This window comes from Festucalex cinctus, chromosome 17 (assembly GCF_051991245.1).
Source record: "Festucalex cinctus isolate MCC-2025b chromosome 17, RoL_Fcin_1.0, whole genome shotgun sequence".
Taxonomy (NCBI): domain Eukaryota; kingdom Metazoa; phylum Chordata; class Actinopteri; order Syngnathiformes; family Syngnathidae; genus Festucalex; species Festucalex cinctus.
In genome coordinates, this window is record NC_135427.1 from 15,663,512 (window position 1) to 15,687,748 (window position 24,237).

At 43.9% G+C, this 24,237-nt stretch overlaps 1 protein-coding gene across 29 annotated transcripts in view; it reads right to left on the reverse strand.

Annotated features, from left to right (window-relative positions):
• Positions 1-24,237, reverse strand: part of tcf7l2 (transcription factor 7 like 2) — a 103,029-nt gene that overhangs the window by 8,951 nt on the left and 69,841 nt on the right. For 11 of the 29 annotated variants that reach the window (XR_013279582.1, XM_077503719.1, XM_077503711.1 and 8 more), the window contains 6 exons: positions 10,254-10,386; positions 8,224-8,326; positions 6,650-6,736; positions 1,301-1,441; positions 1,047-1,209; positions 841-949 (listed from right to left, as the gene is read on the reverse strand). Coding sequence is in view for 28 of the 29 variants with exons in the window: in XM_077503719.1 (XP_077359845.1) it covers positions 841-949; positions 1,047-1,209; positions 1,301-1,441; positions 6,650-6,736; positions 8,224-8,326; positions 10,254-10,386 (736 nt within the window). In the remaining variant the exon portion in view is untranslated. Of the gene's footprint in view, positions 1-840; positions 950-1,046; positions 1,210-1,300; positions 1,442-6,649; positions 6,737-8,223; positions 8,327-10,253; positions 10,387-14,981; positions 15,129-24,237 lie in introns of those variants that run through there. The other 18 variants (XM_077503721.1, XM_077503714.1, XM_077503713.1 and 15 more) reach the window with 7 other exon arrangements.

Here is a 24,237-nt window from a genome sequence, read left to right on the forward strand (position 1 = left end):
CCTGCGGTTGGTACGAGCCTGATGAGAATTGTTTTCTTGTAGCGCCGCGCTCCGCTCGCTTATTTTCTTCAATTTGTCTTGATGGGCTCCCAAAACTGGACTCTAATGACCAATCATTCGTGAGGCTGGATTTACAGCGCGCTATAAACAACTACGTGAGAGTCAACACGGGGCAGCGTCAACACCAAAGTAAACAATAATACATCAATAATAGAAACATGTAATAAAATACTGGGAAAGACAAGAGAGCTGGAAGGGTCTTGTGACCACAACAATCGAATGTATTTTGGAACAGAAAGTATACGAACAATCTCGAATAATGAGCCACATGCTGCTTCACCAATTTTATTGACTCGTGATTTTTGGTGCACCTCTAGCAACTTATGAGAAAAAATGATTTTGCATTATTAAACACATTAAAGTGCATATTATTTTTAGCCCACTTGGGGGTCCCATCTTCATGTTCTACTGTCGTATGTGACTGAGTACATATGGATTATAAAGGTGCCGGAGCCTGATCTGATACGGGCATCAGAAGTGGCTGATTGTTATGTGGCTGATGTCACCATATTTACTGTTCTAAGTTTTAGCCTCGTAGTGTTAGTTAATAAAAAAAAACATAAAAAAAATTTTGTTTTTGGGGGGGTTAGGGTTAGGTGAACGTCATCTGAAGCATGTCCTGAAAATTCAGCCTCTCAGAACGGAAATGTGGGTCGTCCGCGACAATGACACCATCCCCCGCCGATTCGAGCACGTTGGCGAGCTAGCCAGGTGACAGGCTCGGGTTTGTTGGGGGCGAGGAAAGAAGAGTCCGTTACGACTTGTAAACTTAAAAACTTACATAGTTGTCTCGGGCCGACCAGCCGGGGTAGAGCTGCATGTGGAGCTGTCGTTCTTTCCTGGCCAGCTCGTAGTACTTGGCCTGCTCCTCCCTTGATAGCGCGTGCCACTGGAAAAAGACAAGGGGGGACGTGGGGGGGTTCCCCAAGAGAGGTGAGAAGGAAGTGGGGAAACGTGGTCGAAGCACTCACCGCGAGGTAACTCACCCTCCGACCCAGAATCTGGTTGATAGCGGCGCTCTCCTTCAGCGTGCACTCGGCCACCACCTTGGCCCGCATCTCCTTCATGTAGAGCATGAAGGCGTTCAGCGGCTTCTTTATGTGGACCTGCTTCTTCTTCTCCTCCTCCTTTTTAGCATCTGACTGCTTCCTGCAGCAGGGACAGCGAGGTTGAGAAATTAAAAGCGTTCGCCCAAGAAACACGTCGTGGAGAAAAAGTCCACCGTTGCTCGACTACTTACGAACTGTTGAGGGAGCTGATGTCGCTGTGGGAGGATTCCTGCTTGACGTTGGGTGTGACGATGGCCGGGTGCGGGATGCCCGTGGTGTGCAAACCGTGGTGGGGGGGCACCATGTGTGGGGGGAACCTAGAGGACAGAAGACTGTGTAAATCGTCAGAATGGACGCGGGTGAAATGGGGAAAAACAACAACATGACAGTTTAGTGGGCTCGATTCCGTCCCGCGAGTTCCTCGTCGTGAACGGAAGTGGCCCAGAAAACACATCAAATGCAAGTGCAACACAGATATCACATCATATAAATCAGTCGACAGTTGTTCAACATTGAGAAACTTGGATTGTGTGGATACATTGTTTTTTTTTTTGCTGCCTGTTTGGTTCTTCAATGCCTGCACTGCACTTACATGTGGTTTCACACCGATCAGTTGAAAGCTGCTTCTGTTATTAGTTGGCCACTACCAACGTATACCATTCCGTTGGAATCGGTAATTGCTACCAAAGTGAAACAGAGGCAAAAACTCAGAGTATGCAAAGTTATTTTGGTCTTAAGTTGGTCACTACCATTATCGCAAAGTTAGTCCACTGATTTTCTAGCACTTATCCTATTTCAGGGCTACAAAGCACCTATCAATCATTCACTGGCAGCCATTTTCACTGAAGCAATCCCCTTCGCTCCTGGCCTTTTACTGGATTTTGACTGATTTTGCCAGGCCCAGAATATTGTGTTCTATTGCTATAAAAACATGGAACCTACCAAAAGAAAGATTAGAGACTCTTCTTTCATCAGGAAAAAAATACATATTTCTTTCTGTTTCCGTTTTGCAGCAATTAACATTAGAATATATATATATATATATATATATATATATATATATATATATATATATATATATATATATATATATATATATATATATATATTTAGATATAGTTCAATCATAAAGTTTAAAGTTGAATCATTATTCACAAAATCTGCTTGTTTTCATCATGGCCCTTGTTGATCTCTTATACTCTACTGCTACCTGCTGGCTGTTTTTGGAATTACTACCATTTTTTCCACCCGTTCTCTGTAGTTGAGAGCCTGCATCAAAGCCTTTTGTATGCTCTAGCATTAAAAAAAAACATCTTTGGGACACTAATACATTTAAAAAAAGAACATACGTATATGTTTTTGGGAGCAAATGAGTTAATTATTCTGTCGGAATGCAACAAGTGTTAATTAGTAAACATATTTGGTGAATATTTGGTTATGGTTAAACACTAGCTGAACAACCAAAAGCTGCTTCAGTTGTAAAATTGGTGAGTCCACAGACACTGTATAAAAAAATAAAATAAAATAAAAATAAAAAAAAAATGTTGAAAAGTCAATTAATCAAAAAACCTGCCTTCGAACTTATCCTGTTATCAAAGTCCTTAAATGGTTCCCTTGGACTCTAACTAGCTGTAACATTGGACGTGTAGCTGCTAGTAAGTGAAATACGTGGGTAAAGTTGAACAGTAGAGTGTGCTGGTATAGACGTGGGTAAAAATCCATCCATTTTCTCCCGCTGGAGTTGGACGGGCGAGCCCATCAAAGTGGCCAAATTGCGGCATCTGACATCAACTGGGCTCGTTCCTTCCTCTCATCCTCCCTTTTCGCTGTTCATTGCATCCCCTCCATCAATTTATGAAAGCAGCCCCTTCCCGCAGGAATCCGCGCGAGTGCGCACACATCCACCCGTCCGCATTGTTGACAGTGCGGGGCTACCATGTGACCAAACATCCAAGAGAGAGGGATGAAGGAGGAGGAGGAAAAAAAAGGAATATTTTTCCCTCTTTCTGCCGTTTCTTTTTTTTTTTTTTTTTTGTAAAGCTCATTATCTCTCCGTGTCTGGCTGCATGGCTCGGAGCCAGAATATAATGATGAGGATAAACTCGCCAGGAACAACTAGTTTCTTTTGGAGGCCATCTCAGGGGAGAGCGAGGGCGCCGCCCCCCCTCCCCATCCCTCCACCAAACACACACACACCCTTCAAACTCTTTTCCCTTCTCCTGCCTTCATCCCTGACACGCTGGTGTTTGTGCCATGTCATGTGCTGATGGGGAGGCTTGGCGGAGCGGGCGGGCGGGCGGCTGCGCGTCGCCCATCATTAGGGGCTGCCGTCGCCGCCGCTGCTTCCTCCCTCCCCCTTCGCCTCTCGCGCCTCTCTGTGCACTTGTTAAAATTTCCTCTGTTCCAAATCTATTTTTTTCCTTCTTCTTCTTCTCTTTCCTGTCCCCTCGCCACCTACACACTGCCTGGTACCCCCCCCCCCCCCCCCCGCCCCCTCAGCGGGACCAGGTTATGGTTTAAACATGACGGCCGTCTCTTTGAAGAGCAGGGGGCATCGTCATCGCCGTCGCCAGGAACGCGGCGCCTCGGACCAATTTAATCAACACAGAGAAAGGAACGGCGAAGAGGGCCCCGCCCCGACCTCGGGCCCCTATGTCTCAATCGGAAAGGTATGTCGGGGTGGGGGCGGTATCACCAGGCAGTGCCGCTTAATTGCCGACGTAAAGCACAAACCCCCCCAACCGTGCCTGTTTAATGTGTAATGATCCGGCCCGAGAAGGAGCAGGAACGACGGGATTTGGAAGGAGGCGGGGGCATATCAAAGGGCGGCCCACCTGTCACAAGCACACACACATACCTAATACAGGTACCGAGACTCCCATCATTATCCCAAATCTTTTTATCTCACCCCATGATGCATTTTTAACAGGAGTTGCAAGGTGCTAGCAGGTACCAGATCCATTTCCTGTCCGCTAATTTGGGGGTCAGGTGTATAGAGCGGGACGGTTCCCGAGTAGAGAGAAAATTTGTGTCTTTGCTCATGTCTTAAGCCTGCCGCACACCAGCTAGACGGAAATGGACAATCAAATTACAGCCGGTGCCTGACCCTCGCATACTGGGGCTCTTTTCGGGTATTTTATCCAACCACAAAATGCATGGCGTGGTTTTGAAATAAGCTGCAAGTCATATTAATACAAAGCGAGCAAGCTGGTGAGGCTGTTGGCCGCATTGTGCAGTAAATCCATGACACTCGTATTTCGTGCATGTATTTTGGTGACAGACTCTCCACGCTTCACTTTTTTAGCCACAGGTGCATATTGTTAGCCTAATAGTAAAATTGCAGAAGTCATTTTTGAATAATTTTCCCCCCAAATTCAAGAAAAAAACTAGTCGCCTCAGTTAAACCTTTGCTGATTTAGAAAAGGACATTATTAGCAATCACATTGGATTTTTTTTTTCCAGTATTGACTCAGGTAATACTGCTATTAGGATGCTAAGGATGTGAAAGACTTAAAATTTGCATCGTAGCAAACCTAGCTGGCCACAATCGAACCCTACAAACTACACGACAGTTCACTCACATTTGGACATTTTGCTTGGTGCGTAATGGGCTTGAGAATTAACAAAAATTTTAAGCAGAGGAACGGGAGGATATGGTAAAATCCTTCTCCAGAGACCTCTCAAACAGCCCCCCCACCCCTTCCCCTTTCTATTGAGTAATTAAATTAGGGGTTTCATCACAGGGCATTAGCTCCCCGCACACACCCCGCAGCCAGCAGATTCAATTAGCCACGATGGAAATAGGATGATGACAATGTGGAGAGCAAATTATCAGTCACTTAATGGCCCAGTCGGGACACGGACGCCGCTGCCAGATGTCTGGACCTCTGCTCCAGCGGGGACAATCTGGAGGGTCCCTTTCCATAAAGATGGGCCTCAACGAGGTAGACGCGTTATTGAGGACAGTTTAACGACTTGGGAACAGCTGTGCCGGATTGGAAAGTCAGCTTTCAACGCCCCCCCCCAACCCCGAAATCCCTCATTCCACACTGCCTCCCTCCCCATGTGGACACGATCCATCAATGTCACACAGGTCTAAATACAACGCCCACAGGAGCTGCTTTTCCAATCGGGCCACAATTAAACTTCAGTTCCAAACGGTCCCTCGGCGCTTAACGCAGACCCCTTCAAGTCCTGGGCTGAGTGTAGCTATAGGGGAGGACTTCGGCAAAGTGGATGACAATGCTGTAATGATTATGCCAGGCCACTAGTTGGTGACATTGCAGAGAAACTACACAAAAATCTGTTTTGGATGAGCCTTCGTTGGCATGATTTATAAATGAATACTTCATTCAATTATTTTATTTAGGGAAAACAACAGATTAATTATAATTACTATTTAAAAAATACAATACAAATGACATGACAATGTCACATTTGAAATGAGCAACAGTATCAGATGTTAGCGTATATCATCTTAAACATTAGAAATATCAACATAAGTGGCGGCCATCTTGGAATGAGCACTCCAAACACCTCTAAAATCCTCCATAACAAATACACACAAAATAAAAAGCGTTTACCAAAGCTCATAAACTCTTCACACTAAAAATGTTCCACATGAGCTATTTGTCACGTTTTTAGGACAAGATATGACTTTTGAAACGGTACGGTAATTTTGACGCGTCCACTTTGAAAGCCCCTGGATATTTTTAACTGATAATTGTCAGCCAATCGGCGAAGGGCTGCCTCGAGTTCCAGACAAAACGAAAAGTAAGAAAGCTATCCTGTTTTACTCCAATTTCAATTTTTTTGCCACATTCACACAAAAACGTCAACCATGTTGGCAATTTGTCAGGACTCAATCATATGATTTTCAAAATTCTTGATGCGTTGTACTGAGGTTGAAAGGGCCGTTCCAATCAGACTTAGCAATTTGACAGACCGATCGTCATTCTTGGAAAATATCGTCACACTTGTTTTAGAAACACAAATCTATCAAGCTTGTCTTAAGTGTGGGCTTCTGACAGCGACTGCAGATTCATCAGTATTGATTGTTGGCCATCCAAAGTTGAATTCATTAACCACACAATGTCAAGTTTCTCAAGGGAACCGCACGATTGTAAAGGAAAACAAACAACAACAAAAACACATGCATGTATACACAAAATGGCTACAAGTACACATATAAAACACATTGACTGATGCTCACAGCAGCACTTCGGAATGAAACTATGCCTCGTAACTTTTCTCCCAAAGCGCTGCTGTGTTTGTTTATGTCTGGCAATTACGTGCCCCGGCTGATTTAGCTTCAGCCTGACGTGCAGCGGGGGCTAAATGTTCTTCGGGGGCCTCATTAAGGGGGTGGGGCGGTGGGGGGAGAAGATAAATATAATTAATATTTGAGCACCCTTGCTGGAGATTTGGCCTTTTGAATACGGGAAAGCGCGAGGCGTCCTTCAGGGAGAACTTGCAACACGAGCTAAGAAGAGTTTGTGTATGCGCTTGTGTGTGCGTTTCGCGCCGAGGGCTCAACTCACCTTGACATGGATGCGTTGACAGTGAGCGCAGTTGGGTAGGGGTGTCTAAAACCCCCTGTTGTGATTGGATAAACAGGTTGACCTTGCCTGGGAAGAAAAAGAAGAAAGGTAAAGAAACAAGGTTGACAGACGAGAAGGTAGCGAGCCCCCTCAAGTCGGCCTCTTTTATTCTCATTTGATCGGGGACAAAAATCTGGGGGATTGCGGAGCAGCGGATCAAAGGCGGGGTGGGAATAAACTCCCGACAATTTTGAAAGCTGCAAAATCTTGATAGTGGCGGCTAATTAAATTTCATAACCCTTCGCTCGGTGTGCCGCCCCCTCCCGGTCCCCTCCCCGAGCTGGAACTAGGTGTTTTGTTGTGATAATTAAAGACGAAGTGCGGCTCCCTTTAATGGAGCCATCACGCTAATTGAGGTCTACACATCCAAAAGACAAACAATAATGAATGTAAATTTATACGGAAAATAAAGTGCAGCAAATCAAAGGGCGGCGTGGCGGCGCTCGGGGGCCCTTTCTCGCTATTTAGACGGCGGCGAGAAAACATTAAATTAACAGAGCTTAATTTGTAGCCTTTTGTCATATTAACAAGTGTTGACAAGAGTTACCCAGGGAGAGTCCCCATGCGGGATTGCGGGTAAAAGGCGGGCAATCGCCGTTCATTTACTCTAATTTGACCCTACAGAGACATGCAAAGTAGGGTACGCCATAATAGTAATTAAAAAAAAATTGTAACGAGGAACTCTCGTCAGGATTCTGCGGTGAAGAAAGTTTGGAGATCAGATTATTTTTTTTCCCACAAATGAAAACATGTCAGTTTGTGAAAAGCCAAGGAGCAACAATTATGGCACCTCTCTTTCCGTTTTGAAGGGGTGGTCCTGTCTCATGCAAACGAGGCACTGCCCCCCGCCCACCCACATCTACTGCAGGGTCTTCCACCACCATTACGACGAGGGGTGCAAGTATTTAGGTCGGTACCTAAAGTGTCAACTGGAAAATGCTGCAATCAATTTCACTCTTGGAGGCAGCACTTCATGGGATTACGCTTCAACTAGGATAGCAGATCTGTGTATGTGGCGCATGCGACGGAAACATCGCCAAGCACAAATGCCTGCATCGCCAAGCTCATCAAAAAGTCAAGTTTGGGCTATTGATCTGTGCATCCAACAACACTGCAGCACTGCTCAGCTTTGAACTAGCCGGCGAAATTCAGAATGGCAACACATTTTCAATTAGACAACGTTAATTTCACATGATAGAGAACCAACTCCAGCGTTGCCACAAATAGCAAAAATCCAACAGTAATTGACACCGTCCACATAGAATGTTAAGATATGCCAAAAAGTTGATCCTTAAAACACATAATTGGAAATTAATCTTACGACTTGTAACCTTCAAAATATTATGTGTCATTTTTGCTATTTATTCACCATTAAAAAGCCAATTTTCTATTTGTGGCTTCAATGTTCGTCTATACTCAATTCTGAAAGCGGACTTTTCCTAACTTTTCACACAACTTATGAAAGAACAAAGTACAAAGAGTAGTAGTATATAAAAAAAAAGGGATTCGCTTACTGTGGTACTAACCATCCTAGGGGATGGGGGATCTGGCCGACAGTGCCAGGTGACAGCGGGTAATAAGGAGAAATATCTGGAGGATGAGGAGGCCTTGGTATTCCTGCGGAAATAGAAGATGACATGAGTGCCGAGAGGAGGTGGACAAGATGAAGAATCAAATCTTTTGTCAGAATCTGGAGTGTCGCACACATCACAGGAGGAGGAAGAGGAAGCCTTGTTTCTGACGTGTACACACATACACACCGTAAAAAAAAAAAAAAAAAAATCACACTTCCTGATCAAAGGCCTCACCAGGCGACAGCGGCACAATGTGTTTGGAGGAGGCACAGAGGGGAGAGAGGTGACGAAGAGGAGGAGGGGAATAAAAAATAAATAAAAATAATAAAACACCAACACGATTCTTGTCACATTTGTCACACGAATTCGGAAGATTAATGATCTAAAATGACGGAGGTTTAGAAGTTAACACAACTCAACAATATCATTATGCCGTTGCATGTGATCAGAGGGAGGCTGCCTCCTCATTCCCTGTCACCGACATCATTCTATATGCACGACAAAAGCTATCGGAAATCTGCAGCTGTTAAACATTGTTAGCGAAGCGATTTAGGCTAATTGCTGACTGCTACGATCTCTGCTTGGTGTCACCAGCGGTGAAAAATGTACAATTGTCTTTGGGGAGCAGGCTCCTTTTGATTTAGCCACATCAATCAAATCATACGGCTCCAATCGTAGTAAGAGTGTCACTTCTGACTGTATGGAGAAGAATAACAATAAGATGGATGAAAGTACCTAATATTAGCTTTGGATTAAACACAGCTACTATGCTAATGCTAGGGATCATAAGTTTGATAAGTTGTGACTTTACAATATATGGAAATACGTCGCATAATGGAAGGGTGGGTGAGTGTAGCTAAGATTAAGTCAATATTTATTTGAATAGCTCAATTGGCTAGATATGGATGTAGTGAAACTACTTGACTTGTAGCAGATAAGGCTAATGCTAGCTAGCGAGTGAGTCAAAAAATTCACAGCGCATGGAGATACATCACGTAGCTACAGTAATTGTACAGTAGATAAAGTTAGATTAGCTTTGAATGTCATAAAACTGCTTGAATTGCTGCAGAGACAGATATGCTAGCTGGCAAGCTCATTCAAATAGCGGCATGAGCGAATGTGGCACTTTGACTTCCAAATTTTTATCGGTCAGACAAGAGATGAGCATTTGACTGAATTTTCTGATTAAAATGTTATATATATATATATATATATATATATATATATATATATTAATATATATATATATATATATATATATATATATATATATATATATATATATATATATATATATATATATTACATTGATTTATGTTGGTAACGGCCAAGTAGTGCTCTCAAAACCTTCGTTAGGCAATAACTTCTCACATAAGAACGAGACATATTTCTCTAGTTTCTTCATGCTGCCAACATGGCATCACAAATGAAAGTATCTTCAGGCTGAGGCGTAAAAAAATGTGTCGTGCATTTTGGAGCGCCATTCTGCTAAAAGCCACACAAGCAGCCCACCAGACCTAATATGCCTCGTTAATTAATTAAACACTGAGTCTCGATTAGGCCGCCCCATTACGCACTGCATTAAACAGCAGCTGGTGCATTATTTCCACCCTTGTAAGGGCCGTTGTAATAAGGCGACATCATTATCTAAATGACTGACTGGAGACCAATAAAATACTAGATAATAGAACACAATGGTTCACCATGGAGAGGCAGGTTGGCCATGAACAAAAAAAAAAAGGCAACAGGTCAAGCTCCAATGAAGGCCTCAGACTGATTAATGTGAGAAAAATGGAAGGTCCACAGGGTGCAGGGTTGTATCCTTAATTACAGACTCGGCTGCAGAGTACAAATAACCCTCAAATTTCTTGACCCAATGCTTCAGATGGAAAAATAGTCTTTGTTTCAAGTCTTGTAAATAAAATTCAAAGGTATTTGGTATCTACTTGATCCAGAGTCCCGACACTTGCCTGTTTTGGGGTCCACGTCTGTCTGTAGGTGTGGTGGTGGGTTTCCTGGTGTGAAGTGCTCATTGCTGTAGGTGATCAGCGGTGTGAGAGGGTGCACGTGGTGAGGGTGCTGAACCACTGGAACCTTATTCGACTGCAGAAGAGAGAAGACAAGAAAGAAAAGAGGCCAGGATTAATATTGGGGGAAACGTAAAATAAGAGCGTATCATATTCCGGGTGTCCCGCAGGCGCCAAACCGCCGGGCCTCAGTGAAAACAGTGTGGTTTGTAATTAAAAACACTTCTGCGGTGTAACGCTGGAATTCAGTCAGAGTCCATGAGGCCCTGGGGGGTTGCCACTTCTCATTTGGGGCCTGATGTGTGATGAAGCACTTTTAACCACAGCTTCAGTGCAAGTAATCGATCTTGTGCAAACCGCCAAAAATCAAGGCAGCGCATGTAAATCCAGATTCATTAGCGGCTTCGGTCAACGCGCCACAGTTCCCCTCCATCTTTGTCGTTTCCCCCTGGGGCCTGATTCTCGAGAGGTAGGAGGACTGTATCCTACTAAAAGGGTTAGGAGCTGAAAATCCATTTCTGCATGTTTGCCAAATTACTTCGAGCAATGTAATCTTCTCTTTGTGCCCCTAAGTGGTGCAGCCCACCCGCTCCCCCCCCCTTTTTTTTTTTCAATTACCCAAAGATTACAGTGGAGCTGCCGTGGGGCCCCCGATGTTCCGTGCTTGGGACCGTACCCCCGGCCACCAGATAACCAGATTAGAGCGCTGCTGTAGATTAGCCCGGTGGCTTTTGCCCCTTTACCCACACATCCTTATCCTGTCCTCAGCAGCCAAGGAAGGAGCACTAATCAGACTTATCATAACATGGATGATATGTTGAAGGGGGGCGGGGGTAGTGAGGTGGCAAATGGGGGGGGGGGGGGGGGGGGGGATGTTGGTGGAGTGGATCTGCTTGAGTGCGTGGTCTCGTGTAGGCCCTCACAAGCTCATTAGTGACTTAAATCTATGCATAAAAAAACTCAACTGTGAGAGTGGGATAGTGTTGACTTTGAAAAACGGTAATGGGACTCGGGGTGGGGGTGTCATGCAATATGGGAATTGGTCTACACCGATGAGTTGTCGCAAACTAACTCAGGGGAATATTTGGAGTTTGGTAGGTACAGTAGGTAGCTAAAGGAGTCTCTTCCAAGACTTTTTCTATAGTGGTTGGAGAATAGTGGAAGGTGGCCTGGGAGGTAGGTGGTGGGGGGGCTTGGGGGCCATTCCCTATTGCCATGGTCCCAATGAAAGATTAATGAACCCCCGCAGAACTCCAGGGAGGCAAGCGAGACTCTTGGGACTCATTCACAGCCCTGAGCTGAAAAGGCTGTGGAGGAGTGGGGCTGAGCAGAGCAGGGAGGGTTTGGTGAGATTGGGGGGGTATGGGGTAGGGGGTGGGTATATGTGCTTGTGTGTCGAGTTGGAGGCGTGGGGGTGCGAGGTGGAACGGGATTCGTTAGAAAGAAACACAAACCAAGGCGCTCGTGATCTGATCTGCACATCCAGAATAGACAAATGATGGGGAGGAAAAAAACAGGATGATGACAGCTGCCGCATGCAGCTGACGAGTTCTGTCGCTCTTCCTCTCTTTCCCTGTTCCCTCCTCCCCACTCTTACCCCTCTCCTCCTCCTCCTCCTCTCACCTCCTAACCTCCTCCTTCACGAATCCCTGCTCCTCCCTCGGGTAATGATGTGAAAGAATGTTGTCGATTCTTCATCTGCGTTCTGAAAAGCTTTACTGGCCATTTGAAGGAAGTCTTTTGTCTACAGGCCTTGGCCATTGGAGAACGGTTCAAAATGCCCGAGTCCCAACTTGAGGGAAAAGGGCTAGAGACCAATGGATTTACATCATAAACCCCCTTTTTGTATTTTGATACAGTACACAAAATCTTTTGGGTTTTCAGGAGTTGGGTACCAAAATGATTGATTCATACCAAGCCCCCTTTCCTATGTAAGGTACAAACTGAAGTGGTATGCCTGAGAATCAGAATTCATGGCTGGTGGTTCAGATAGAAAACAAAGCCCTTCCTCCTAAAAAAAAAAAATTAAAAATAAATATTGCTAATTCCAAATATACTCTATTGTTGTTTAATTGTTGTTTAATGGGTTGCTAGTTCAACACTTGGTGGTGACCATCTCCCTACGATGTGCGTGAACAATCATCTCAGGCGGCAGACATCAGTATACACTGGGTTTTCGATGACGAGAACCCGGCAGTCCCTACAGGAACAAGGCTTGGCACCTGCTCTGAATCCTCGCATTCGATTGGCGGGGAGGCTCGGGCGCTTCTGTCACACAACATCGATACAACAAAGCGCCGCCGGGAGACAAAAGCGGGCGACGTGGGAGGCTTCTCCACAAGGGCCAGGGTAAGAAGAAAGAACGTTTCCTGGCCCGACACCCCCGCTGACTCGCATCGTTCGTCACTAGAGCAAACAAAAATAGCATCAGACAATAAAGACGTCCGAGCTTTTCAAGCCTCCAAAAGACACCTCGCACTCACAAGACCCTGAAAAACAACTGGCGTCAATGAACACACAGACTTCGTCTATTGTCCATGACACGCAGGGCGCCTGCTTGCTGAGTAAGGCAACATACTCGAGTATAAGCGTGGGATTTGCCACCTCCGGTTACTGCTACTGATATTACCAGCGGTTCTATTTATTCACTGCTATACTCCTACTTTCCACTGTGGGGCTTATATTAAAAACAGAGGTTTTATTCACTTTTTCTACCAGGGTGTTTCCAACAGGCTAGATTTTATGGCACCCTACCGATCAGGCATCAGACTGCAGTCTACCGAGGATCACCATGTCTACATGACAAACGGGAATTGCCTCAGAAGACAAAATGCGCACAGCACCACAGTTGACCGACCTGATCTGGATTCAGCGTTCCGACTGACTTAAAATTCCAACGCACCTATGAGCAACGGCTGGGCTGCCACAAGTCTCAACACTAATCTACTTTTGGAAAGAGCAGTCACAAACTGTAAAAAGAGCCCTCGGAAGGTGGTCAAAGCAATGTGATGCTTCAAGTCAGACCTCCAGTGAGAGAAAGGAGTCGGGGCGGAGTGGGCGCAGGAGGTAGCCCAGGGGCTCACAAAGTGACAGCAGGACAGAACGAGACAAAGGCAGCGGGGGCGGCGAGGTGAAGGCCGGATAGGAAAAAAGCTGTTGGCCCCGCATTTCCGCCTGGTGGCACCTCGCAGGGGCCCTAAATGCGAAGGTGCCGACCTTACGGGCCCCCGAAGGGCTCGTAATACGCTAGAGTGCCGCTGCCTTTCCTTCTGCTTTGTGTCATGATATGATGAGTTGTCATAACAGCTCGCCGGCCGCTAATGAGCTGCAAGTGAGGCCAGGGCAAGGGACGAGGTTGAGGGATGACAGTGAAGTGATGGATTGAGGTCCTCGCGGGCCTCTGCATTCTGCCACAGGCCTCGAAAGAAGGTGGCCCGCCGAGTTGACACCAGGCAGAAAAACTAAAGTGCATCACAGGTGTCAGGAGCTTAATCATCCCAATAAGGCCAGTATCCTAAATGTCAGCTTGTCAAAATCTGTTGATTATTTTTCTTTTTGGCAGGGCAGGGGGTTTGAACGTCCCTCTGAGGCTTGAACCCAAATCCTCAGATTCAAGCAGACAATCTAAAAGGAATACTTAAGAGATTAACGGCAATGGAATATGAAATGCCGAGACAAATTAAAGGCTTATCAGAGGCTCGATCCGCCGGCAGTCCGTGCTGATTAGCCCTCACAAATCATATTTCTTGGTCAGCCCGGGATTGATCCGGAAGTGTTGATCTCTTTTCCGAGAGAGGATGCATCTCCGGGGGCAAAAAAAGAAAAAAAAGGGGGGGGGGGGGCAGTCGGAGACACCCCGAGATGTTTTATCGAACTTAATTATTCACTTTGCAGTCGTGACACGCCGACTTGCTTGATCAGAGTGCGGAACAAAAATATTATGTGGGCCAGAGCCTTTGCTCCCCCGTCCTCACACTGCTGCTCAGGTCGCTCGTCAGCGCTCATTTCCCCGCTTGCCGCGTCTTTGATAGTCGGCACATCAAATGGAATGGCAGAGAGGACACGTTCTGATGTGTCACACATAAATAAAGCTGCGCTCAAGTAGCTTAAATATGAAGTGCTATTTGGTGGAAGTGTTGACAAATTGACTCTGGGGCGCGCACGTGCATTCAAGCTGCCCCCCCGCACCACCACCACCCCAAAAACCCCGTCACCGTCACCACCATCCTTCTTCTCCGCAAACACTTTCAACATAAACAGCCTCTTGAGCTCTCGTACCTGAGTTAAACGGGCGATATTGTGTCAAGAGCGCCAGCAAATTCTGCCTTTTGAAATGCAATCAGCCCCGCAGAATTTCACTTGAAAGGCTGGCAATCAGGAGTTTGAATTGGACGTCGACAAAAGAATATGTTAGGCTGTCGAGCTTATTGAATTTTTCCCTTGCCATGGATAAGACATGAGATTGATTAAATACGGTTTTGTCGGGTAAATAAAACTGCTTTTGATGGGCGGGAAAAATCCACTTGCAAAACGGATCATGACGTCTTTTTAAAATGTCTGACACTTAGCATGTTTACATCAACCAAAAGCAGGTGTCCGCCGCTGCCGTAACAACAACAACAACCTCTCAGGAAAATAGGGGCGCCAAAAAATGGGGTGCGGCCTACTCACCCAACTGCTCAGATTGAGATGCCAGCCTCCCACCCTCTGGAGGAGTCCCGGGCCCAGGACTCCAGTCTCCTCCGACCCGGCCGGAGATCCTTCCCGTGGGTACATGACAGACACCCCCCCGCCCCCTCCGACCTACCCCCCGGCGATTCTTCGCCCTCCCTTGCTCCCCCTCGTACGCCGGCACAGAGGCTCCCTCTTGCCGTGCCGTTCAGCCGCTTCTTTCCTCGCCGCCTTCCCGCGCTGAGTGAAGTGTGCATGTGTGTGGGTGAACTTGTGTTCATTGTGCACTCTCTCTTTACACTCGCCCGTGGCTGACCATTGTTCCCCAAGGGTTTTAGTCATTTGTGCAGCTCTCCGCAGGCTCCGAGGCCTACTACTGCCTCATCTCTCCCCATCCATCACACACACTCCTCGACCAAAAGTTTTGATGCCGGTGACAATAAGTGAGGGCGGGGGAAAAATGACCCCAGGCAGCAATAGTTAATAGCAAAAAAACTAAACAAAATCCCTGTTATAAGTGTATGCATGTGTGTGAGTGGAGTGGCGGGCTCTGCCTCCAGGATGCCCACAGTCCAACCGGCGGCATGAAAAGCTCTGGCAAATGGGTGAGGGGATGGGGGGAATATGAAACATAGTCCACATAGAGAGGGCAGTCCCCTTGCCAAACAAGAATCCAACCAACACGGGTGGGGAAACATTCTTTTAAAGTTTATGACTCCCGGTATTACATTTTTGGAGCATTTGTTGTTAGCTGAATGTTTGGCCTTGAAAAAAATGCCAAACAATTCCTCTGAAGTTTTATTAATTTTTTTTTTTTTTTTTTTTAAAGAATCACCTGGGCCAGATCAAATGCTCTCGCACTTCACTTAAGGCCCACGAGTTCCTGATTTCAAGAATATTTTCGACAAACTCACCCCAATTTGGCTCCATTCAATACCCAGCACAATGAAAATTTTCTCCATTGTTTGTAGCAAAGGAAAAGCCTCCGTGACTAGGACTATTAGTGACTCGAAAAATGACATGGAGATAAAACATCATTGAATTACAATGTAATGTCTCAAACAAACAAACAAAAAAACAAAAAAAGACATCCACAGAGACCACTCTAGAATGGTTTTAAATTTTGAGATAATAAAATTAAACATTTTCTTTGATTTATTTTTGCAAATACAAAACAAAAATGCAACTTTTCAAAACATATTTTTGGTTTACTGTATTTAGTTTTTTATGGCCTTAAATTACAAATTTGCTTTAATGACCTAACATGCTACCGCCTAACAACAAGAACCACACTAAATTAAATATTTATAGCATACATTATTTAAATGTGTGCACTGTATCATGAAAAAAATACTCATTGATTAAAGCCTAAATGAAAGTTTAAACATGTTTAATTCTATCGCATCAATTATTTAATTTCCAAGGAGAAAACAGGGTGCTAATATCTTTTATCTCCCTACTTTATCAGCATGTCCGCCAAAGCCTAATTTCCGTGAGCATATGCATCTTTAAAACTTTTCAAAATATGTAAATTCAAAATGTAAATTTTCCCCGTGGCGCATCCCGCAGGCCGAGGAGCTGAAGCGCGTCCCGTCCCGAGGCCCAAAAGACAAAACAAAGCTGAGGGAATGTCACGCACACACACAATAGTGCGGGGTGGCGGCAAGGGGGGCTCCCCGGACTTGACAAGTAAAAGAGCCCCACGACGAGGCGGCGGCTAATTGCCCGCCCTCCCCGTCCATTCAGCCGGGCCCGCCACGCTCCCGCCGCCTCCCTTTTGTCCCACGTGCACTTTCTTGAGTCAACGCAAAAGTGCAGCTCGCCATCGTGCCGCCACAACCGAATCAACAACACAACACAACACAACATACACAAAAAGTAACGCAGGAAATAGTTCCATTTCACTAAAAGTGTTGCAAGAATTAAGAAAGCAAGGAAAAATCACAAATTTCAAGTTTATGTATTTTTTTAGTCAAATGTGATTACTCGTTGATAATTGTAATTGAATCTTATTTTATATATATATATTTTTTTACAAATATTTTGAAATAGAAAAAAACATTTTAAATATCTACCTGATTTGTTGTAGCTTAATATGAATCACATTTGACTAAACAACAAATACTAAAATGTTTTTGTGGCAAACTGCAAAAGATAAACAAGAGACAGGGACAAAACAATCCAAATTCCATTCAACACAAATTGAAACCTTGCTAAATAAATACAACGAATGTCTCCATTCATTTCAATTCAACTGTAAAAGACAGCAAACAATAATTATCATCATCATCTTTATCTGGACGCCTTCGACTAATTCACTCCTGTCAGCCTGTCAGGACAAAGCAATCAAACACTGCCTATCATTAATCCAAATTGTCAATCTGTCACTTAGCAACATAAGTGTTATAAATTACCCAAATGGAGCCCGGCCAGGAGAAAAAGACACAAATAGAACTATAAGCCATGTAGTGAAATGATATTTGCACGTAAATAAATAAAAAAAATAGTGTGAAAAGTCTTACCATTTAAAAGAGCTGTATTTGGGATGCTGCTCGCTTCCTGGTTAAAACGCGCATGCTGCCACTCGTGCTCGTGCACTCACTCCAAGCAGACTCCCACCACCATGTCAGCCACTAATCCACTGGGGGGCAGCACCTCGTCGACGGCGGCCCCCCTCGCTCACGCCCCGATGGGTTAAGCCGATAAGATGGGCGGCTGTTGCCGCGGCGACACGCCGGTCCTTCGGGGTCGAGCCGACGGCGCCCGGCCGGACGCGATCCGGCGCTCCGCCACGCTGTCCGCCCGGAACTCCCTCGCTCTCCCCCTCGCGCGTCTTCATATCCACCACCCCCCACCCCTGCCACCGAGGCCCTTTTGTGTCCGCGTCTCCCGTCTTTGATAAAGTGAAACGAAAAAGAAGAGAGGCTTTCACTCACCGGCTCGGCGGACATAAGGCGAGTGGAGTGGTGCGTCTTTTTAGGAGTTGCCCTAACTTGGCTAAACTTGAGCAGCGGGGTGTCTCTGCCGTCATGTCAGTAATCTCCCCCCACCCCAGGAAAAAAAAAGAAAAAAAAGAAAAGAAAAACTAGGCACGCTCCATTCAGCACCAGTCACACTACATTAGGCGCAAAATCGAGGGATGGAAAAAGCATTCCGAAGATTTCCTACTGGGGGAAAAAAGCGTCAAAAAAGAGCCAGCGTAACACTTCCAAGTCGGCTGGAAAAAAAAAGTCACTGGCAACGACGGTTCACCTGCCGATCACAACAGCAACAACAGCAGCAGCAGCAGCAGCGAAAAAGGCAAAAGCGGGCAAAAAACAGAAAAAGCAAGGCGGAGGAGCCGGCGGAGGCAAATTGCGGCCAAGTGGCGTCGGCGCGAGGAGGAAGCCCACTCTTAAAGCCGTGATCCGACCAGCCGCCGCTCACCACCGCTGTGAGCCTTTCAACCACCGCAGATAAAAAATGACTATTGATCTTCAAATGCTGATAATTGAAAAGATCAAAAAGATGCAACAAAAAGGGACAAAAAAAGAAAGGAGAAGAAAAATCAAGAATGCAAGCGACTTACCATGTTGTGCGTCCACTCCTTTTTGTTGCCAGTTTTTTGGAGGTTTTTTTTGCGCTTTTAGAAAGAAAAAGTATTTCGCATTGAAGGTGTCAAATTTTTTTTCCCAGCCTCGTCTCTTGATCGTATTACTTCCGCGGTCCTGCTTTCCAATGCGTCTGAACTTTTTCCCTTTTCTCTTTTATTTTGTTTGTGCTACCTTGCCTTTTCCCCCCCTTCTTTTTTTCCCTCTTCTTTTTCTTCTTCTTCTTCTTCTTGGCTTTAAGACTTTAAAAAGCCTCGCCGCCGCCGCCGCCGCACGCGCACCCGCTCGCTTGCTCGCTAAAGCAGCACAAATTATCTCGCCACCTTGCGCAGCGCTCTGATGCTTTTGGCCGCCAACTTTGCGAGGCCCTTTTACGACTGCATCAAAATTAGCATTGTCAAAGCGGTTAATGAATATTAATATTGTATTTGTCATTGGAGCTGGCCCATTGCTGAACTCCGAGTCATCCATCAGGGACAAGATTAAGCACACAATTATTTCTGACTGACAGGGACCAAATCTGGAAGATTTTTTTTTCCCTCCCTTCTTCCCCCCTCTCCTACAATTTAAAGAAAAAGACACAACATCGTCTTTAAGGTGCCTCCCACGAGACCGGGCCACATTAATACACTTTTAATGAAGCAAGATTCCATACTTACTTGAGGGGGGTTGGAAGAAAAAAAAAAAGAGAAAAATATACTTGAAACCTTGTATTTCGTTGTTCTGATGGCAGATAAGAGATTTAGTCATCTTTTCTTTTCTTTTTTTTGTGCGGACAATAGTGGATTTTTGCCACGAGCGCTGCTTGAATTCATCATGAAACATTTATTAAGAAAACGTCGGACCCCCGGCGTTCGCCATCTCCCTCGCGGAGCGCTGCCGGGCCGACCGCCGCGGACCACACAAGCGGCCCTCTGCGGCATCGGGCAAGGGAGGGAAAAAAAAAAAAAAGCCACGGCAAACGTGTCACTTTTCAAAGGAATTATGTCATTCCAAGTCAATTACCAAATTGTTCATGAGAGATGGTGAAACTTTCCCCAATAATTATTTTGCCCTTTTATGACCAATATAATGTCATTTTCTATTGTTTCCTATTTTTATATTGCACTTTTTAAATTGTATATTAATAATTTTTCTACCAAAATGTTGCCCTTTCCTACTATTTTTGCCCATATTCCTACCATTAATTTTGCTCCTTCCTAAATTATTTTGGCCCATTTCTGTTTGTAGGCCTGAACATTATTTGGCAATATTTGGATCCATTCATAATATTATTTTTCCCCTTTTACAATTACCAATTATGTCGCAGTGCAACATAACTGTGAAATGAAGCTTAAAAAAATGAATACCGATAAATATATATATATATATATATTTATTTATTTATTTTTAACAAGAAAAGCATTAGATATGGCACACAAATGGCAACATTTAAAAAGATAAACCCCAAATTGTAAATGTGATTACGGCACGATCAAATAAGTCTGTATTAAACAAAGCCAAAAAAGGATTATCAATCTTAATTTAAAAAAGTAAAAACACCAGCACAATAATAATTCCCAAATTATAAATGTGAAATTCTATCCTTTTTTCCTAACATCATTTTGTCCTGGATCATCATGAGATCTATTTGTAAAACAAAACAAATGGCAAGCCGCTCCGTGAATCGACGGCGAGGGCCAAACCCGAGTGAGCGGCCGACGGACGGACGGACGGACGAAGCGAGCAGGAGGACGGGCGACCACCCCGCAGGCTGCCCTAATACCATTAGCAACCCTTAGATGAACACACTAAATTGGCTTTTGTTCTCCAGGTGCAGATCCGGCACACAGATGGTCTTTTTCTTTTTCTTAAGTCGGTGGCGAGCGCGGGGGAAAGTTTGCTCAGTCCAAAAGCTGCCGGGTATATCTCTCAACTTGTTTACAACCTAAACATTATTTAGTGGTTGAATTCATTTACAACAGATGCATATTTTTACATTTTATTAGAGGTTTTAGAGGCAACATTTAAATGTTATTTCCATTTGCGCATTTTGTGAGACAAGACTGATTTGAATATAAGAAATTTCAAATAGGTAACTTGAAATTATATTATTAGGAATTAGCTTTTGTAGGAAATTAACATTGCTGAAAAAGCTGATTTCAAAAGTTGGCCGACAAAAAAATAAATATATAGTGGCATTAAAAAAATTGAAAATAAATAAAACTAAATAAGACACCAATAATACTGATGTGACTTAAACAACACAAACAAAATTCTAAAATGTATTAAAAAAATATATATATATATATAAATCACTACTCAAAAAATAATTAATAGTATTGTAATTTACAGCCAGACCACCCAGAATTAAAGACAATAAATAACAAATAAAACACACACTAATAAATCATCAGATATCAATACGATCAATTGTGCACTATCAAATGCTAAGATCACAGACATATCATTTTGGTCCTAGGCTGAAGTCCCATAAATGTTATCATTTTAAATTCAAATGAGGTTTTAATTGTTGAGCAGATTCATCTAAAAACAGCTCCAAAGATGTGGAGGGGATGGTGAGCGAGCTATAGAGGGAGAGAGAGCGAGACCCAGCGTGATCACATCGGCGCCGGTATCAAATTAACGCGGCGACTTTGAAACTTATTGATCTGCTATTAAGACACTGGTGAAGTTGATGAAGTGAGTGCTGTAGGTGACTCGGCCCACTTCAAAAGCGGCCGCATAAAACAAGACACGCTTTGATCAGGAGAGCGGGGCCTTCACGCCACCGGAGGGTTGGGGGGGGGAAACGGTGGGGGGGAGGAGCCACCCACCCTCACCCAAATTCTCCTCGCACTCACCCCGATCCGGCCCGGATCCGGATCCATCAGGATTCAGGAACGATTTCAAGGACGCTAACCATATTTTTCAGGAAGGCACGTGACGCAAACATTCTTGAGATTTTCTACATTTTCTACATAGCAGATCAAATTCTATGACCAAAAAAAAAACAAAAAAAAAAGGTTCCGCATTTCTATTTTATTTTATTTTTTACACAAGTGCCTTTTTGCACAGATGCGCTTTCCGATTCAAATGACAACGCAAGGCGCCGATCGGCATTAACATCGAGCGGCGATAAGAAGCCGGGATGGAGGATTCTTCACGGCAAACGCGGCGTGTAATAAGGCGCACAATGAGCCAGACAAAGCAAGAGTGCCGGCGAGATAGCGCCACTATTGTGTGCTGGAGGCGCCCCCCACCTCCCCTCAAACACCCCCCTTCCCCCCAACCACCTCACCCACCACCCACTTGGCTTAAGGCACACAACATTAAATGCAGTGCGCTGCCAATCACACCTGCACTCCCCCTCCCCCTGTTTTTTTCTTATTATTAATATTACCACTGGGTGGAGGTAGTAAGTTAATGTTTTCAAATTTATTGAGCAAGCCGCACTTGCGTCAAATTGGAAACTTCACATTCTGTAAAGAGAACCGCCAGGAGTACAAATAATGCCACTTAAGCTGACAAAGATATGTACTATTTGAAGGATGGTAAATATTCGTCATTTTGAAGGACAGCAGAACAAAATACTATCTTAATGATAAGCTAATTTTTAAAGGGCAGGAAATAATTCTACCAAAATACGAACATATTTTTTAAATAATGATACTTGACGTATATAGCCATTTTCAGCAATATAAAGTTCATATTTTGTCTCTAATTCATTTCAAATCAAATCAAACTTTATGCATATAGCACCTCCAAGTTGCTGAACAATTAAAACATCCATAATACAATAAAAAGAAAGAACGCCCCCTCGCCCCCGCAAACCACAACATGGCGGGGGCACAGAAGAACCCTATGAGGAAAGGCACCCAGGAGGAGTTCCCTTCATTATTTTTCACGTACAATTAATATCTTTAAAAACACATTTTGCCGCTTGCTCTCGACTAAAATGACATCACAGGGGCTCCGAGCTCAGGTAATGACCAATCACGGCTCAGTTTGCCAACGTGATCACATGGTCAGCGGTCACATGACTAAACCCAGAAAAACGGGCGAGCGCTGACGCCACTCGTGCTTTCGATGAATTTCAATTAACTCAATGCCACACAATTATGACACGTAATTATGAGATTTATATCTCTGACATACATGATTCACCAATGTGTTAAACTTCCGCAGTAAAGCGCCAACTACTGTCCAGGAGCACTTACTCGATTTGGGTATCGGACTGATACTGATGCTAATAGAATTCAAATGCTAACATCATAGAGGTATGATAATTTTTAAAGCCAAAAAAAAAAATAAAATGAATGCTGCTCACAAAAACAATGTGATTATTTTGAATTACGGAGGACGCTACCTTGAAAATGATGCTAAATGCTAATAACATAGCTATTGTATGATGCTGCTTAAAAGTTGAATCCAAATTTTTTATTACAGAAAAACATAGTTTTACATATTTTGTGGCAATATTTTTGATAAACAACACAGCTGCCTTTTTAACTGAAATAAAAAAAAATAATTAAGCTGCAACAATATGACTGTGGTAGCTAACAATAACAAAAAAAAATGCTAACGTCAATGAGATATTTATGGATAAATTGCTTTAATGAAGGAAATGTTCAAAACCGAGTTTAGAACCTGACATAAATATTAACAGCTACATTAAGCGTCGACAAGAGGATGCACACGCGTGGGCTAAGCCGCCTCTGTTTTAATTAAGGGCCTTAAAACAGATGACAGTTAAACATTTCAAGCGCGCTTATCCCCCCCGTTTCCCTCGTTTTGCTGGGCGGCGGCGGAATTAAGAGCGCGGCGGGCACGGCGTGTCGCGACAAGTCAGCAAAGCGACAAAAACAGCCGTTTGCTGACAATCGCGTTGACGTTCTGCGACTTACTTGCGCGTTTGAAGGAGTTAGAAAGGTTTGAGGGTGGGGAGGTCTGCCGAATCAAATGCCGACTGGAGTAAACAGCTGGGGAAAATAAAATGACAACTTCACTTAATTATGTATATATATGAATTGAAGCAGAGGAGGGAAAAAATTGCAATTAAAAAAGAGAAATAAAAGCTTGTTTGTGCCTTTTATCCCGACTGACAAAGACTTGATTCGTTTTGCCGCCATGATCCCCACCGCCGAGCAGGCGCTGATGCAGATTGCCTAGAGTCAATGTTAAATCCCAGCACTAGACAAAAAATAAAAAAATATGAAACATAGAACAAAGCCGGCAGCACATACATCACAAAACCCCCCCACCCTTCCTCTGAATCACCATCGCCATCATCATCATCATCATCATCATCTCAACTTGTAACGGGACCGCATTCAAAATGACATTTACATACATACCGTGTTAAGATGAAGGGTAAAGAAATTGAAAAGTAGAAGATATATATATATATATATATATATATATAAAGAAAAACAAAAATGGAAAATATTAATGCATGTAAGTAAAATACTTCTATATTATATTATTTTAAATTGTATTACAGTATTTATAATCAATTAAATTATGATTAACCAATTATTTAATTCATTCTTTTCATGGATATGTGAACTGTTTATTCTACCATTTTTTTTCATTCTTATTTTTGTATTTATAATAAATCAAATGTAACGACAAATTAATAATAATAATAATACTAATACTAATAATAATAATAATAATAATAATAA